The sequence below is a fragment of the Eutrigla gurnardus genome (assembly GCF_963514095.1).
Source record: "Eutrigla gurnardus genome assembly, chromosome: 23".
NCBI lineage: Eukaryota > Metazoa > Chordata > Actinopteri > Perciformes > Triglidae > Eutrigla > Eutrigla gurnardus.
This window is the reverse complement of record NC_139934.1, coordinates 15,551,447-15,567,158: the sequence shown is the minus strand read 5'-3', so window position 1 is coordinate 15,567,158 and position 15,712 is coordinate 15,551,447. Positions and strand designations below refer to the sequence as shown.

Below are 15,712 nucleotides of genomic sequence, written 5' to 3'. Positions count from 1 at the left end.
CACACACACACTCCTTTTTATCTTTCATTTTTTTTTTTTAATAAAGATCTGAAGGGAAGATATCAAAGGCTCCATCTGTTGTCAGAATGCTGCTGTGAGAGATGCAAACCGTCGCTTGTCACCTGCCCACTCTGCTATTAATAACCCTACACACACACACACACACACACACACACACACACACACACACACTGGCACTTGTTAGCCGACACTGCTGCATGGGCTTCCCTGATATTTCTGTGTGTGTGTGTGTGTGTGTGTGTGTGTGTGTGTGTACGACAGTGTGAGCTGAAGGATTTTGACGGGTGAAAGTCTGCAGTCACTCTCGACAGCTCGTTGCGCCCACACTGCTGATGGAGCTTTGATATTAGCGACCCGGCAGCATTATCGGCATGCACATTTGAATGGCGCTCGTTTCTATCCTCAGCTTGTTATCTCACACTTTGACCTTGCGCACAAACACACACATTGGTCATTCTGACTAATAGATTTATACTGAGAGCGGTGGCACGCAGGGTGGCACGTCGGAGGCATTTTTTTGATTTATGGCCCATTTGTGAGTTAGCAACTGGAAAGAGAGAGAGAGATGATGATGCAATAGAAGGAGTCAATAGAAAGTAGAGGTGAGTATTTCCTTATCTTGCGTAAGAGACAAAATAACCTTAACAACTCTTGAAAAACAGACATTCCTTTCATAAAAAGCAACATGAAGAACGTGAAGAAGCAGCAGGATTCAGAGCTCGTTGCGAGGCCTTCACCTCATCGATCATAACACTTATAGTCTTAACGTCTTCGAACTTCCAGAACCATTTCTATGGCAACAACATCCGTCTCTACTTTTATATTTGATTCGACATGTTTATCTTTTCTTGCCTGAAGCTCACCTGGAAACTCGATATCAGCCCGACCGAGGTGCTCTGTCTCTGCTCAGACTCACGATTCCTCTCCATCACCGTTGACAACACATCGCTGCTTCCTGCCAAGAACTTTGGTCATTCTGGTCTCTGCTTTGGCAACTTCATCCCGGAGGTTTTCACTCTCTTCTCAGCATCCTTAATTTTAATCCCCATTATGTTTAATAGCGTCAAAATATATTCACACCGTGTCGGCTTTGCTCTGCTGAATTATGTCTTTTTTTGCTCTACTGGTCTGCAATTTCTAAATCTGTTTATTTGACTTGTCACAACTGCCTCGAATCACTAGAAAAATGTCAGAACTGTGGATGTGACTCCTTACTATTGCTTGTAAAACTATTGCTTTTCATTTTAAGAAACATACCCATAATGACCCTTTATTATGGCTAAAAATCACATTATGGGACATGGCTGTGTCACTATAAAGTCCCCTCTTTAGTGACAAGGTGAATATGTTCATTTTAAAACTTCTTACAGCAAAAGCAAGTTGAAACAGACCAAATCTTCAGAAGTCAAAATGTCTTGGATGTCAGATCAGGAATGAAAAAAGATGATCTTCATTTTTATAGAATACCCTCGTTGAAGACGCCCTTTGAAGCAAAAAGCAGCCATCAAACGGACTAACTTGACTGATTACATCATCGTGAATTCTGACATCATCCTGTCTCTGCAGTATATCAACAATGTAGTTAATATTTTAGTCATTAATAGTTTAGTGTAGTCATTGTATACTGAATTAAATTGAAAATTTGACACCTTGACATGTAATACATAGCTTGACATTCCCCATTGTTACCATATACAACTCGGCACAATGGGAATAACTGCCACCAAAGGAGATTTCATTGAACATGTAAGAATAACTGGGGAAGAGGTCAATGAAAGTGAAATGTGCAGAATATGGCACCTATAAATCACCTCAAACTACCGCCAATCATTCTTCGTCCACAGACAAAGTCAACTTCACAATTAACTCCGCCCACTTGTTCTCCCCCCAAAAATATCTCCATTGTCATAACCCGTAGTCCATTCCTTTACCCCGTCCACCCCCTCGACTTCCTCTTCCTCCCGCCCACCGGCCCGACAGTGCAAACCACACACTGGCGAGCACCAACAGGTGCCTGCCCCACAGGCTTCCCAGTACAAACACATTCCGCCCTCTCGTCACTCCCAGCGTGCGCACCCAATCAGGCCGTGGTTTCACCCATGGAGCCATGGCCACAAAGAGACGAGGGGATGGGACAGAGAGCCCAACAGTGTCTGCGCCGCTGAAGGTGCCAACGAGCCGCAATACCAGCCGAAGGTGTTCATGCAGCTAAGAGCTAGAAAGGCGTGTCTTTTCAGGACGCTCCATCCAGACTCCAGGTGAGGACGCAGAGGAGTCCATACAGCAGGAAGTTCATGTCATGCCATGTTTAAGTCATGACTGGACAAATGAAGATGATCATTCATGGGAACATGACCGCGTTCATCATGGTGTGCAGCTGCCTTTGTCTCACGTTTACCGGTAAGGACGTTTCATGGAATCCTTGTTGCATTTGTGTGGATGACGCAATGATTTCACTTGTTTCTGCTTCTACAGAGGTTGATATCATAGGTTTGAAGATTTGATCAGACAGATTGAATTAAATATAACAGAATAAAACAGAAATATACTGCTGCTGTGTGTTTTAAATGTCGATCTGCACAGTGATGGGGAGAGTTGGAGAGAAAAGGGAGACAAATATGTTTGACTGGCTTTGACTTTGACTTTTGACCCCCTATCGGGCTACGGGAAACAAACAACTGCCCTATGCTTGTTGCCCACCTGTGGTGCAGTCTTCCCATTCCTCTGTCCGTCCTCAGAACAATACCTATTTCCTTTTGGTCTGCCCAGAAGAGAATCCTTTCCACCTCCATTTCCAAGCATTCAGGAGAGCAACAGTAATCAGATCAGATAACATTTGACATCTCACTGCACTCTGTCAGTTCTGCTAAATTGTTATTGATTTTCCCCATCTATTTTTTTTAGATAGAATCATAATTTAAATCAATTTGCAACGATTAGCTTTGACTTTGACCTTTTGACCCCTAAGTTGAGGGGGAAAAGGAAATGCTGCCCTGCACCAGCTGTTGACCTCCACAAGGGTCTACTCGTGTATTGTAGGATGATTTTACAACTGTATTTTCCTGAAGAGCGGGGCCAACAGGAAGACAAGAGAGAGGGGGGAATCCCAATGGAAATAAGTCAAGGAAAAAAAAACAAGCAAGTTTGTCTTGTTCTGGAACATATAATGAATCATATTATCACATGATTGTTTGTTAATCAGAGTCTATTTTTGTCCCTGATGGAGCCGGTATCAGAGACATGCCTTTGATCCCATCCCCCTGCTGCATATCAATTACATTAGCTCAGTCACCTTTGCTACCCATCGTACGCCACCAGCACCTGCCCTGCTGACTGCTGCTTTTTTCAGGTCTCGTCTGTCCTTCTCTGTCTTTCCCACATGTTGTTTTGTCACATATTTGGAATCAAAAGCCATCCGACGGTACGGAAATGAATTTTTTTGATTGTGCTAAATACTTCAAATTTCATGACACACCTTTCCTTGGAGTGTATGATGGGCAATTCATACATCACCGCCGAGGTTTGACAAGAATCGCACTGAACACATTTGTTTCACTATGGATTTCTCTCTTCCACATACTTCCAGTATTTCTTTCCAGATCAGAGAGTATATATTATGAGATGTGAAAACACTCATCAGTCCACCCATACTAATTATACATGAGCATACACGATATTTTTAGCATGGATCATCCCAGTGGGACTTGAACCCCTGACCACTGTAGGCCTGGCTCACTGATCCACGGAGAACAAACATTCTGTGCTCTGGGTGTCGGTGCTTTTACATGTGGTTTCTGCACATTTCACATGAGATGAAATATTTCTATATACGATGTCCCCCCTATTTTTTTATTGCCCTTAAAGGCAAAAGTAGGTCATTTGGAAAAACCACAGAGACATTGACTTTGAACGCATCACTGAACCGAAAAAGTCCCGCCCCTTCGTTCAGACCTCAGTTCAAAGCCCCTCCCCCAGAACGCCAAAGTGCTGGAGATCGTGCAATCAGGAAGTAAGCATTGACAGACAGGCAGGCCATCCAATTATTTTCTCTGGCCCGACTTTTTTGATTCAACGGGGTTATTACAGTCCTGCTGCGGCCACAGATGACATTTTTTTAAATATTTTATATCATAGCATTTCATTTATTCATTGCTATCGGTATGTTACGAGGATTTCTTCTAATATAACAGAAAGTGTTTCTGAATGAAGCACCTACTCCACCTTTGAATCACCATTTTTGTTCAAGAGGTGTTGGCTGTTGGTTCATTGGGCATCACTTTGTATCCATCTCTTACGCCAGGCGCCTCGGAAACAGAACGGAAGCTCCATCAGAAGCTGTTTGAGAACTACAACATGAAAGTGAGACCAGCTCCTTACTGGGAGGAGAAGGTGATGGTTCGAGTTGGGATGACCCTCTCTCAGCTCGTCAGCTTGGTAAAGACAAACGCACACAAAAAGATCCTTATTAGAGTCCTTGACATTTACTCTACATATCAAGAGATTTCTTTATGAAGTTATGAAAATGCAATTCTATCCTGCAGCAGTCCAACCCCACACACACACACACACACACACACACACACACACACCAGAGGCCAGTTGACTGCTGGGCACATGCATCCCTGATTGGTTTTCATAGCGTGGGATTGAAAGTAACAGCGCTGTCATACAGAACGAGACACGGTGGCATCACTAATGAATGTCCTCATCTCTCTTTCTCCGTCTCCGTGTCTCTGCTGCAGAACGAGAAGAACGAACAGATGACAACCAACGTGTTCATGAATCTGGTACGAGAATGAAAACATTCATCTTCATCACTGAGCCACGCTCCGCTGCTCGCTCTCTCTCTCTCTCTCTCTCTCTCTCTCTCTCTCTCTCTCTCTCTCTCACTCTCTCCCTCTCCCTCTCTCTGCAGCTCTGCCCTCAAATGGACTTGTCACTTTTTATAACCACAAATTGTTTCTTGCTTTATCTCTCTTAGTCTCACCCTCACTAATTATGATTTTGCGACGGCTTGGCTGTTTGTGACTTGAGACAGGAGCAACGAGGATGTATGACAGAGACATGCTTGCACCTCATGTCTGCCCTACTATGCCTGTTATTCACTTTCTTACTTTTTTCCCCCTCCTTTTTTTCTCTCCCACTTCCACGTTGCCTTCCTTCCTCCCTTCCTTTCCCAGGCATGGACAGACTACAGGTTGTCATGGAAACCAGAGGAATATGACGACATTAAAGTTTTAAGGATCCCGCCCAACAAGGTGTGGCGTCCTGACATCTACCTCATAAACAAGTAGGTGTCCTAGCTGCGGCTCTCCATCACGCGGTAACTAACGGAGGATTTGTCAACAATGCAGACGCAACACCACGAGACGGCGACGTCAGTCTGACGGGCGTCGCTCTTGTTCACAGTCAAGACTGAAATATTTAAAGGACCAGTGTGTAGGCTTTAGGGGGATTTACTGGCAGAAATAGAATAGAGCTGTCACAACATCAGATTTTCACTACTCCATTATCATGGCCAAATTCATTCATGATAATATTATTGTGATATCTCTAAGCCATTGTGAAATTGTTAACATGATGCTAATATTTCATTACTAAATATCACCATTATTGTACATACTGTAGAATAATGTATACCATGACACCAATATAATATTATACAATAATAAGCATTATTTGGTTTTCATCAGTGTATAATAAGCTGACACTTACAATCGATGTGTTTTTGTGAGAATGAGCATCGCTACCAAAGCAGCTAGCTACTAAGATTATCTAACACTTGCCACAAAGGTGACCTTGAATTATGAAGCTAACTTTGTTAGGAGCTTCACACCAGAATCCAGATGGTTCCAGATCCAGTTAGTTTGCCGCTCTGCTGCTTGTGTTCATCAGATCCACCCGTCGCTCCTCCACAGTCCAAATATGGTCACTTCCTTCACAGGTTGAAAAACTTCCAAGATAGTGACGGCCCACAGGCCACAAACCAATAGCCAACGTTGCGATGACAACATTCACGTCTTACATACAATCACTGATATCTTCGTAGAGTCATCACCATCACATTTCTACAGTAGCCCAGAATGGACAAACCAAACACTGACTTTAGAGAGAGCCTTTTGCAGTTTGATGTCGAAGTGGTAGCTTGTATTTGGTTGTGCTCTTGCAGAGCTCTATTCTTACTGTGCATCTTGTGTGCTTTATTTATTTTTTGTAATGAATTCTGCAGGGGTGACACATCTTGTGTGTTTTGCTGTTGACGTAATATTAACGATGATAAAAATGTATGTATGTTGATAACATATATACAATATGTTATCAACAGTGTACAGAAGGCACATGTATTTGCAGGGACCAGGAAGTAGATGATCTGTGAAATGTTGCGGTATACTAGCATTGTCTGAAACGCTTTGTTATTATTAATATGTCCTCCCTACAGTAATGACGGTCAGTTCGACGTGGCTCTTTACGTCAACGTATTGGTTTACAGTGATGGGACAGTGAACTGGCTTCCCCCGGCCATCTACCGCAGCTCCTGCTCCATAGAGGTACTGTCTCTAGTTGAACGACAAGCTAGGGATTATTACTTATAGCCTGATTGTACTAAAGCGAAATTTGCAATAATACCCTGAATTTGTAATTAATCTCATATTTTCTTGAAAATTAGCGGTGCATCGTTTCCCCTCCAACAGGTGTCCTACTTCCCGTTTGACTGGCAGAACTGCAGCATGGTGTTCCGCTCGTACACCTACGATGCCTCCGAGGTGGAACTGCAGTACTTTCTGGATGAAGACGGCAAAGAGATTCATGAGATAGTTATAGATGAGAACGCTTTCACCGGTTGGTTTGGAAGTTATTTACTGGACATACATCAGACAGTTTAATTTGTTTTCACCCCGTTAATGCGTGTCGTATATTTTGTCTTCACCTTGTACGACTCTTTCTCCACAGAAAACGGAGAATGGGCTATTTGTCACAAACAGTCCAGAAAGAACGTGAAGGAGGACCTGTACGAGGACATCACCTTCTACCTCATCATACAGAGGAAGCCTCTCTTCTACATCATCAACATCATCGTGCCCTGCATCCTCACCAGCGTGTTGGCTATATTCGTCTTCTACTTGCCTCCTGGAGCAGGTCAGCTCATCTGACATGTTTTGACACTAGGCCTGAATTAGAAGGGAGACGTCTCCTTAATGACCAGAAGCATGCGTCTTATACAGACTGTACTTTATGAGGCAGAGCAGCTTTTAAGCAATTTATTAATATATTATAGATTGAAGGGAAGTGACCCTGGGAAGGAATCTAGTTTGTAAATGTGTGGTCAGTTTTCATTTTTTTTACTGACATAAAAGAAAATATATTCGACAAAAAGCAACAGGATTTGTCGAATACTTTTTTAAAGATGAAGCCAGTTCATCACAACCGAAGTTCATGTATCATCACGTCTTAAAGTTTGCCAATGTCAACATGAAACAGAAGCCAGCAGAGCGATATTTGCTGCTCCGCTGTTAGAACTCATTTTTCCTGTTGTCTGCAGGAGAGAAGATGACTCTCTCCATTTCCGTCCTCATCGCTCTCACTGTCTTCATGCTGCTGCTGGCCGACAGGGTCCCTGAGACATCGCTCGGCATCCCAATCATCGTCAACTACGTCATGTTCACCATGATCCTGGTCACGTTCTCTGTCATTCTGAGCGTCGTCGTCCTCAATCTGCACCACCGGACGCCCAGCACTCACATTATGCCCAACTGGGTTCGAAGGGTGAGGTTTGACACATTCACTGTTCACTCATCTAGGCTTCATCAACACCTTAGACAAACCGTATTTCTTTGCTCCAAATGTACAGGTGTTCATCCACTTCCTCCCCAAGTACATCGGCATGATGAGGCCCAACCCAGAGGAGCCTCTGCTGAAGGAGTCTGGGGATGACTCGCCCCTCCAAAGCTTCAATGGCAGGCAACCTGGAGGAGAGTACTTCTTTCGGAAGATCAACCCCGACCTCGTCATACCTTGGAGGGGCAGGTAAGTCCATCAGCTTAACCATCCGTACCGTCTCATAGGAGCAAAAACAAACAGCTGTCAACTGGCAATGTGTTAAGTCATTAGAGGGATACTTCACCCATTTGCATTAAGCTTTGTATCGTGAGATACCCGGTAGTACTTTTGAATAGTCGTGCATCATTTCCTCATTTTCACCAGAGACTGGAGATCTCCTTATTTCTATTGTGAAAAAGACCTATCACAGGTCAGTGGAGGGACCTCACTTGCAAAAACTAAAAGCAACAACCGTCATCTTGCTTGGAAGGTTGCGCCTACAAAGCTGTACGAGTTGGGAGTTGTTAACTTCCATCCACATCCAAAAAGTCACTGTCTGCCTTTTTTTTGGGCAATGTTTCCATCGGTGAAGTATCCCTTTAAGGTGTTTCCCAATAACTCAACAACAAAAAAGTTGTTCTGGTCATCCGAGAAAAGTACCCAAAAAACAGACAAAATGTAATTTTGAAAGCAATATCCTCATCCTAAAAGAATGTAGCTTATAAAGCAAAGCACGAAATGTCCAAAAAAGCTCCGCTGGATGAATCAATCCTTTGTACATAATTAGTCTGTTCAATCAACTCTAGTTGTCATGAGGGCACATGATGATTTTCTTTACTGATTTTGATTCATGAAAGTATTTCAGAACTTTGTGGAAAAAATAATATAGAAATGTTAATGTGTTAAAGAAATAATTCACCAACTTAACGGTAATGCTTTAGATTACAGTCAACTAACTACGGTGTAATACTGGTCCACCAACACAGAACGTACTGATTTTAGATCATTTAGATACAAGGGAACAAGATCCATCCATCCATCCATTGTCTACCGCTTATCCTGTATTCAGGGTCGCGGAAAGGAACAAGATGTGAATTTTATATGAATTCCTAGTATTGTTTAACTAACAGGTACCTCCTCTAACATTGGTGCTATTAAAAACATTGTTGCTATTAAAAACATTGGTGCTATTAAAAACAACAAAAATGCCTTATCTTAAGGGTATGTAGTATAATTTATAACTGTAAAGTAAACACACTGCTGACTATTTATTTTGTAGAAGAAAGACTATAGGATGCACATCGATAATATGCAGATGTGCTGAAAATGCATTTTGTTCTGCCTTCTTGAGAGCACTATAATAAATGTGTCATATTTTTTTTTACCATTCCTTGTGCGTGCAACATAAAATCTGTTAAATAAACCAGAAAATACTGAGAATGAGCAAAGACTCCAAATAGCTCTTGGGTTGAGTTATTGAGAGCCTTAAACTGCCAAAGAGGTTATAGTGCCTATATTCTTACCTGTCAAAACCGTTAAACACCACAGACCTGAAGAAAAATCCATCAGAGTCATTCATCTTGATTCTGCCTCTTTCCAGGCTACGATGTGCTGATCCGGACGTTACACCAGCAGAAAGCCATTTCTATTAATGCTAATAAAATCCAGCACAGGCATGAATCTTCCTCTTAGAGTGTGCCAAATGTGAGAGTTGTATCCGATGCCAGGCTAGCTATTACAGTAAAGTACACAGTGTGCTGGACTTGGCAGGAATACAGCCGTCAACACAGCAGCTCAAAGAATCTGTAAAGACAGGAACAGTGTGTGCACTTCCTTCAGTGTCACATATTTAATACAGCCACATGAAAGGCAGGGTTATTGATTCAGCTGGATAACACCACGGAGTAAAACACCATTCATTATTATTAGGTTTTGTTGTACCCCTTTAAACTTTAAAACTTAAAAAAAAAAAAAAATAATACATTTAAAATTGTCCTTTTATTCTTTTCCTCTAACTGACATTTGTGGTTTGGAGCATCAACAACCCATTGGATTGTCATGACATTTGGTTCAGCATGTTTAGGGCCAATTAGCTAATGTTAGCATGCGAATGTGCTTTAACTCACATTACCTGCGAAACATCAGCATGTTAGCATTGTCATTGTGAGTATGTTAACCTACTGGTAGTTAGCTCAGCGTGCAGCTGTGCACATGTATGACATTTTTTGGTTCATTTACATTTACATTTACATTTAGGTAATTTAGCAGACGCTTTTGTCCAAAGCGACTTACAATAAGTACATTTGTCAAAAGAAGGAAACAAAGAAACCACAATGTATCATTGCCGAAGTAAGAGCTGAAGTGTTAGGTCCTCATCTGAGTAAAGTAGTACCTCAAGAGCAACCGTGTCTATGATCAGAGTGCTATAGGTAAGGGTTTTTTTTGTTTGATTTTTTTTTGGTTCAGTTGTTGCTTCTGTTTTCTGTTCTGTAGATCCCCTTTTACTCAGGCAGTGTATGCAGGACTCCGGGGTCTTTTCAATGTTTCTGTTTTCTCTTCAGTTGTCAGTTCTTATTCGAAACAGAATGATGTTTATTTCATAAATCATGGTCCATTTAGAGACAAATAGACCATAAAGTAGAGTATGCTTTAGGGCGGGGCTGCCTCGTGATTGACAGGTTGCTAAACATTGTCCATGTCTTATTACTTACAATAGACTTTATACTGTAGTCCATCTGTATTCTGGTGTGAAGCTGCTAACGAAGTTAGCTTTATAATTCAAGGTCAAGTGTTATAGTCCTATAGTAGCTAACTGCATTGGTAGTGTGGTATAGTGAGGCTGAGGTAGCGATGCTGTGGTCATCATTTTCTCACAGACTTCCATGCAATTGGACTTCTTCTTGATGGTCACTTGAGAGAATGCACTTTTCAGAAACTGAGGTTGCCACCTCATATCAATTTATTATTTAAAGTATGGTAGACACGTTAAAACTAGTGAGGTGAACATGGTGCAAGTAGTGCAAAATTAAGTGCAATAAAGTGTTTATTGTATTGACCCTCCAACCATGCTGGCTTCATGCTGGCTAATCTGCCAGTAGGCCTCAGCCTTGCCACCCAGCCCTGGCATCATAAACAGCTCCACAGTCCTCTGAACAGGCCCTTTGCTGGGCATCTCTCATCCCGTTCCAAAGGCATCATATTCAGCCCCAGCTAAGCCCCACACCCGCGTCCACAGTCGCCAGCCACTAAGCCTCTGTTTAGGTTGGACATTAGGGGGCAATCCCACAGAAAGGGGGGTGGAGGGAGCATGAGCAATAGATAGGGGCTGATGAGTGGAAGGGAAGACCGGTGATGAGTGATCGGGGCAGAGGAGGGATTTTGTCATTTTAGATGTGGAGGAGATGTTGATCTGCATCATCCTCCAGTCCGTGTCAGATGACCTTTCCCTCATGAATCTGTCTTTATCTCGTCATTCTGTCAGAGGGCTAGTTAGATGACAATCACTTACATGTGCATCGCCATTTTAATTTCTTGAGTTGGTATCAGTGTGTGTGTAATATTCTGTTTGTTTTTGCTGTACATAGGTGTGTGTGTGTATGTGTGTGTGTGTGTGTGTGTGTGTGTGTGTGTGTGTGTGAGAGAGAGAGAGAGAGAGAGAGTCCACAGTTTTTTTTATTGTGGATCCATCTATTACTTAATATCCACTTGTAAATATCCACACATAAATGCAGCAGGAGTACTATACTTGTGTTTGTGTAAGGTTGTGTATGTGTAGTGAGAGGGGCTCCATGTATCTGCGGTAATGAATACAAGCCGTGGAATTTGGATGGTATGCAGCATGTAGAGCTCCACATAGCTCAGCCCTGAGCTGTGGCCACACACACACAAACACACACACACACACACATCATGTCGCTCCTTTTTATTGTCCTGTAGTCCATCTGTTGTCTCCCTGTGACTCTGGTAACTTGTCCTGCTGCTCCTTCGCGGAGGCTCTGCCCATTATCAACCTTGTGTACAGCCTACATACACGACATGCATGGGCTGTACCGCACACACGCACTGAATCTGACAGCTGCCCCGTGGTGTAGAGCCAGACACAGAGACTCCTCGATCTCTAATTCAAGTCAATTCCATTTATTTATATAGCCACAGATCTCAAATTTGCCTCAGAGGGCTTTGCAGTCTGTATGACATCGCTCCATCCAATAAAAGAAAACTCCCTCTCAGAGACGCTGAGGAGGATCCCTCTCCTGTAGGATGGACAGAAGTGCAATAGAAGTCGTGTGTACAGAATAAACAAAATATTACAACATTGTCAATCCATATGACATAAATGATGCACGTAATGAGAGCAGTAATAGTAGTAGCAGTGGCAGAAATAATAGTGAATAATAATGATAACAGCAGCAGTTTATATCATATAATTGTAATAATACATCAGAAATAGTAAAATGCATAATAAATAAAATAAATATGACTAAGTAATAATAGAAGCAGTGGGTGTGAAGCAGGACCACGGCAGAAGAACTCAGTATATCAGAGGAAGTCTAGGCCTAAAGCAGCTGCCTAGAGATTGAGACCATAAACTCATGTTTACAATGTTTGCTGAGGTAATAAATCAAGAGAGAAGTAGACGTATTTTCTCATAGACTTCTATACTATCAGACTTCTTTTTGCAAACAGAGGAGTCGCCCCCTGATGGCCAGCAGAGGGAATGCAAGTTTAGGGCACTTTAGATTTGGCTTCCCCTTTCAGAACCAGAGATTACCGCCTGATTCTTACTGATCCTGTCATGATACTGTCATTTCAAAATTCAAAAGTTTCTGTCATAGAGAGATGCCAATTTAACACCTTTACTATTACATGAACCTTTAGCTCTGAGAGGCTGTATAAAACACAGTCTATAAACGACTGTTAGGAGTATACAGATGAAGAAATGAAACAGCCGTACTGTAGAGGTGAACGGGGTGATGGGAGGCACGGGCCAGCAGGAGGAAGTGGGACCTGTAGCAGACAGTTATCACCCTATTTAAGTGTTCACTTCAAGATGTGTAACTGTGGTGAGACACGAGCGGCTGTGACCCGACCTGCTGTATAAGAACAGTGTATTGTTGCTTCAGGTGTGAATACATAAATGACTACAAGTAATAATATGAATAATGAGGGTTTGCACTTGGCACAATCTACTTATAGGTCCACATACATAAATTAATTTCTGGTTGGTTAATAAAGACTGGCTTAGACTATGAAATGTATCATATTATTGTTAGTGTTAGTTGTAAGATTATAGTTTGCCCTAATTTTACAGAAAACAGAAAAGTTATTTTAAATGCCTAAAATATCAAAATGATTAATTTTCATTTTTATGGTCGAGCAGTCACAGATATAGGAATGAAGGCATGACAGGAACGCTGTCAATACGACTCCCTCTCTCTCTTTGCTCATATGTTTTTGTATATGGAACAGCTGTGTGAGCGGAAGAATGGAGGGGTCAGAGGTCACGGCATCGCATGAATGTTGACCCAGTGTTGTGTCGGTGCTGCTGCTGTCACTCAGCGTTTAGAGGAGCTGCATGAACTTGTCATTGGCTAGAGGGTACACGAGCACAGGGTGACACCTCCGTCTGTACGCTGAGTCCCACGCTGGACGGCGAATGTCAGCGATGGTTTGTTTCAGCCGAGGTGAACAACGCCGTGACTCGTGACGCACGCCACATCAATCTGAGCTTATTGAGCGTTTGTGGAGGGTGTTGATGCATTTTTTTTTAACTTCTTACAGAGGACGTGCGTCTAGATGCTAACAATGACATCCTCAAACAAGAATACGTTTTTTTAAAGCCCCATGTGTAATTTACAATCATATATAATTCATAAGCACTTTTCTGTACTGTTTTAACATAGATGCACCTCTCTTTTTCCATTATTCAAGTCTTATAATTTATAAGAAACATCAGCTGGTACCCTGCACCATCTATAAAAGCTGCAATATAAGATAAACATAGTATTATTATTATCTTAGCTGCTAATTATAAATTAAAAAACATAAAGATATGAAATATGAAGTTAATATTAAAATGTTGTCAGTCTTTACTACTGCTGCTTTTTTTATTTTTTTATTCGAGACAAAGTGTATTTCCCAAAATGCTGAGCTGTTCCTTTAAAGCACATGATAATAAATGCTCTTAAAAATTACAGGATTTATTCAACCAGGCCTGATTTAGTGAAACGTAAACGCACAAGAACATTGTGTAAAATATGAAAGTTTGAGCCATTCAGAGCAAGACTACATTTCTTGTTGCCAATGTGTTTTTTCTCTACTTTCCCCCCTTCTGTGTTTGAGATGTGAGAACCCGGTGCAGCTCCAGCGGCTCCCGGACACCGACAGCTACTGTCTGATCCTCCCGCCCAACCTGAAGTCGGCCATCGCTGCCGTGACATACATGGCCGAGCAGCTGAAGAAGCAGGACACGGACGACTCGGTGAGCAATGTGCACGACACACGCTGTCAGCTCGTTCCCTCGGCCGGTCTGCAGCTCCTGAGCACGGAGTGTTCCAAACGTGATGTTCACGTGTCGTTGCATGACCTCTGCTGACTCGGCGCTTACAGCCAGTGCTTTTGTGTGTTCCCTCCAGATGACAGGAGACTGGCAGTTCATCGCCCTCGTGGTGGACCGGCTCTTCCTGTGGTTGTTTGTCATCATCACCACCCTGGGCACCCTGGCCATGTTCTTGGACGCCAGCTTCAACTATACGCCCGACAACCCCTTCCCTTAGAAGGCCAAAATACCCAAACACAGTGGGAGCTGGATACATTGTTTGGTTGTCGCTTCTTCTTCTTCTTGGGGATTTCTGAGATCATTGGATCTGACTTTCCATAAAATACCTATTCCATATTTCTGTTTTAAGCCTGAAATGTTTTGTAAGGCCAGGTAGCAGAAAAAAAACGTTGCATTATTGTTTTTGTCTAAATAAATTGTGATGTTTGTTGTTTCAGTCTAAAATGCTTGAAATACATGTGTGTGTTTGTGCTTTCTATCCTTTGTGGAGCATGCAGGAAACAATTTGTTTTCTATTTGGTTCCTCTGCAGGAACAGTGCTTACATGTACAGTGGTTGTTATGTTGGTCTGTGGCCAGTAGAGGGCAGTAACAATTCAAATTCAAAGGATGCTGTTCAAAGGGCTGCCAAAGGTGCATATTTCTTTATTTATGTAAGAAGAAGTATTTGTTGTCTCCCACTGCATATGGATATAAGGAATGTTACACTGTGTTCTGTTTTTGCATTCTGGAGATCTCTAGATATGTAAGATAACGTACTGAACATAAATTTGACTGTGAATGACTCCGACAGTTTATAACTGTAGTCTTTGGTTTCTGGTCCTACTGTTTCACCAGTCAACCTTTGAACACTTTTCTTGTTAAAAACACGTAGAAAAAAGCTCTGCTGTATAGAAAGTCGGAACCTAAAATATAATTAAAACGAAATAAAAATACTATAAAGCATGTTTAGGTGACTAAATGCTTTAAAGGAACACTATGTCCAAATGGTGGAATGGGACATCACTTGACGTGTCCTGTTACTTTGATGACACAAAAACATGTAAAATCCCCAACTATGGGTTTCTATTTTACATTGTTTACAGCCTCATTTGAACATCTCCAAGACTCCTGTCATCACAGTACATTCAAATAATCGAGTTACTTGTTTTAGTTCAAACTGCTTCAATAAGCCAAAATAAAATACAAGGTGGATGAATAAACCGGGTGTGTAACATAGCCTATTCCTCTGATTTCATATTACATCTTTACTGTGACTGTTTCTGTCAGAACACTCATGAGTCATCCTCTTTCTTCATCTTTTTTTTTTAATTCC

General features: G+C 42.0%; 2 protein-coding genes across 2 annotated transcripts in view; both read left to right on the top strand.

Moving 5' to 3' along the window:
* The window catches only part of LOC311008599 (uncharacterized protein), a 132,927-nt gene that overhangs the window by 97,059 nt on the left and 20,156 nt on the right, over window positions 1-15,712 (top strand). The gene's annotated exons all lie outside the window — the stretch shown is intronic.
* On the top strand, window positions 2,341-14,700 carry chrnb1l (cholinergic receptor, nicotinic, beta 1 (muscle) like). Its single transcript, XM_084002901.1, has 11 exons — window positions 2,341-2,421; window positions 4,322-4,455; window positions 4,764-4,808; window positions 5,202-5,311; window positions 6,461-6,569; window positions 6,714-6,861; window positions 6,973-7,158; window positions 7,562-7,785; window positions 7,871-8,046; window positions 14,182-14,320; window positions 14,475-14,700. The coding sequence occupies exons 1-11, from the start codon at window positions 2,349-2,351 to the stop codon at window positions 14,613-14,615; spliced, it is 1,485 nt and encodes a 494-aa protein (XP_083859027.1). The 5' UTR covers window positions 2,341-2,348; the 3' UTR covers window positions 14,616-14,700.